The sequence below is a fragment of the Penaeus vannamei genome, chromosome 7 (genome assembly GCF_042767895.1).
Source record: "Penaeus vannamei isolate JL-2024 chromosome 7, ASM4276789v1, whole genome shotgun sequence".
In the NCBI taxonomy this organism is placed as follows: Eukaryota; Metazoa; Arthropoda; class Malacostraca; order Decapoda; family Penaeidae; genus Penaeus; species Penaeus vannamei.
Window position 1 is genome coordinate 30,704,810 of NC_091555.1, and position 1,241 is coordinate 30,706,050.

Below are 1,241 nucleotides of genomic sequence, written 5' to 3' on the forward strand. Positions count from 1 at the left end.
ACTCCTTACTGACGGGAACTTCAACACTCATTGGTAAAGTGATCTCAAGGGCACATTAGAAAAAAGATGCCTGTCGTGATGCGATGTCGCTCGTGAAACGATATTCAAAGTATGTAGCAAATGTGGATCTTAATATATCTCATCTGTCTGCCTTTCCGTCCGTCCCCCCCTCCCTCTCTCTCTTTCGCTGTCTTTGGACCACCCTATATCCAAGCTACCGAATCAAGCAGGTATCCATTCGTAAATTTCTGCAAATAAACACAATATCTCCGGAAGTTTACAGAAAGTGTTAAAGCCTCCTGCGTCCTATTTTCTACACGTATATTCGAATTTATCGTAGATTTGCTAGCAATATGAAATATCCGGGTTTTTTTTTTTTTTTTTTTTTCTTTTTCTTTTTTTTTACGAACATAACATATCTATCAGTCATGAAGTATTAAGAACAGACACCCTGCTGTACATGTCCCAGTGCCTTTTTCGCTGAGTGTACTATTCATCAGAGCTGAAACGTTTATTCAAATTCCAGCTGTTCGAAAGCACTTACTGGCTCATCTGACCAGCCAACAAAAACAATTACAATAAACTCATTATACACACTAAGAAGGACGATTTCAATATCGAAAATATCATGAAGATTAAGAATATTAGTGTAAAATTTCCCAAATTGAGAGCTTATTCTACGCTGCTTTTCCTTAGCATATGGAGAATAACCTCCATGCGAACTCGAAAGCATTTCTGAAAGCGGCGGTGCCAGAACGTGGGCTCAGAAAGGGCAGTAGGACAAGGGACTGAGGCCCGTACTTTTAAAACCTTTCGCCAGGGCTGGCAAAAGGTTTTGCCGGGCGATCCGGAATTTCGTACTATTAAACTCATGCCTGGCGAACGTTCGCCAGGGCTGGCGAAAGATCATATTGGTACAGCCTGACGAAGCAAAGGCGCGAGAGCTGCTTTCAAGTTATAAATTAGTAACATATTTCTGTAAGATAGGATGTAGGAATCACATTGAAATTCTAAAATATCTTAAAATCATAATTTATTATGAAATAACGTATATACGTATTTTTTCAAGACCTTCGATGTTCCAGTATTCCTTCCCCCCTACCCCTACCCCCCACCCCCGAGATGACTTATTTAGATTTAGGTTGTTGCTATTTTGGTTGTAAGGATAATGTTCTTTTCACAAATGTTACCAGAAGTGTTTTTACGGCGGCATGTTTACTTTTGGCTATAGAAACGTAGCT

The 1,241-nt window shown here is 39.8% G+C and overlaps 1 protein-coding gene across 1 annotated transcript in view; it reads right to left on the reverse strand.

Annotated features, from left to right (window-relative positions):
- Positions 1 to 906: 906 nt before the first annotated feature.
- LOC138862159 (uncharacterized) overlaps positions 907 to 1,241 on the reverse strand; it is a 2,943-nt gene continuing 2,608 nt past the window's right edge. The window contains exon 4 of the mRNA XM_070123331.1: positions 907 to 976. Coding sequence (XP_069979432.1) covers positions 907 to 976 — 70 coding nt within the window. The remainder of the gene's footprint in view (positions 977 to 1,241) is intronic.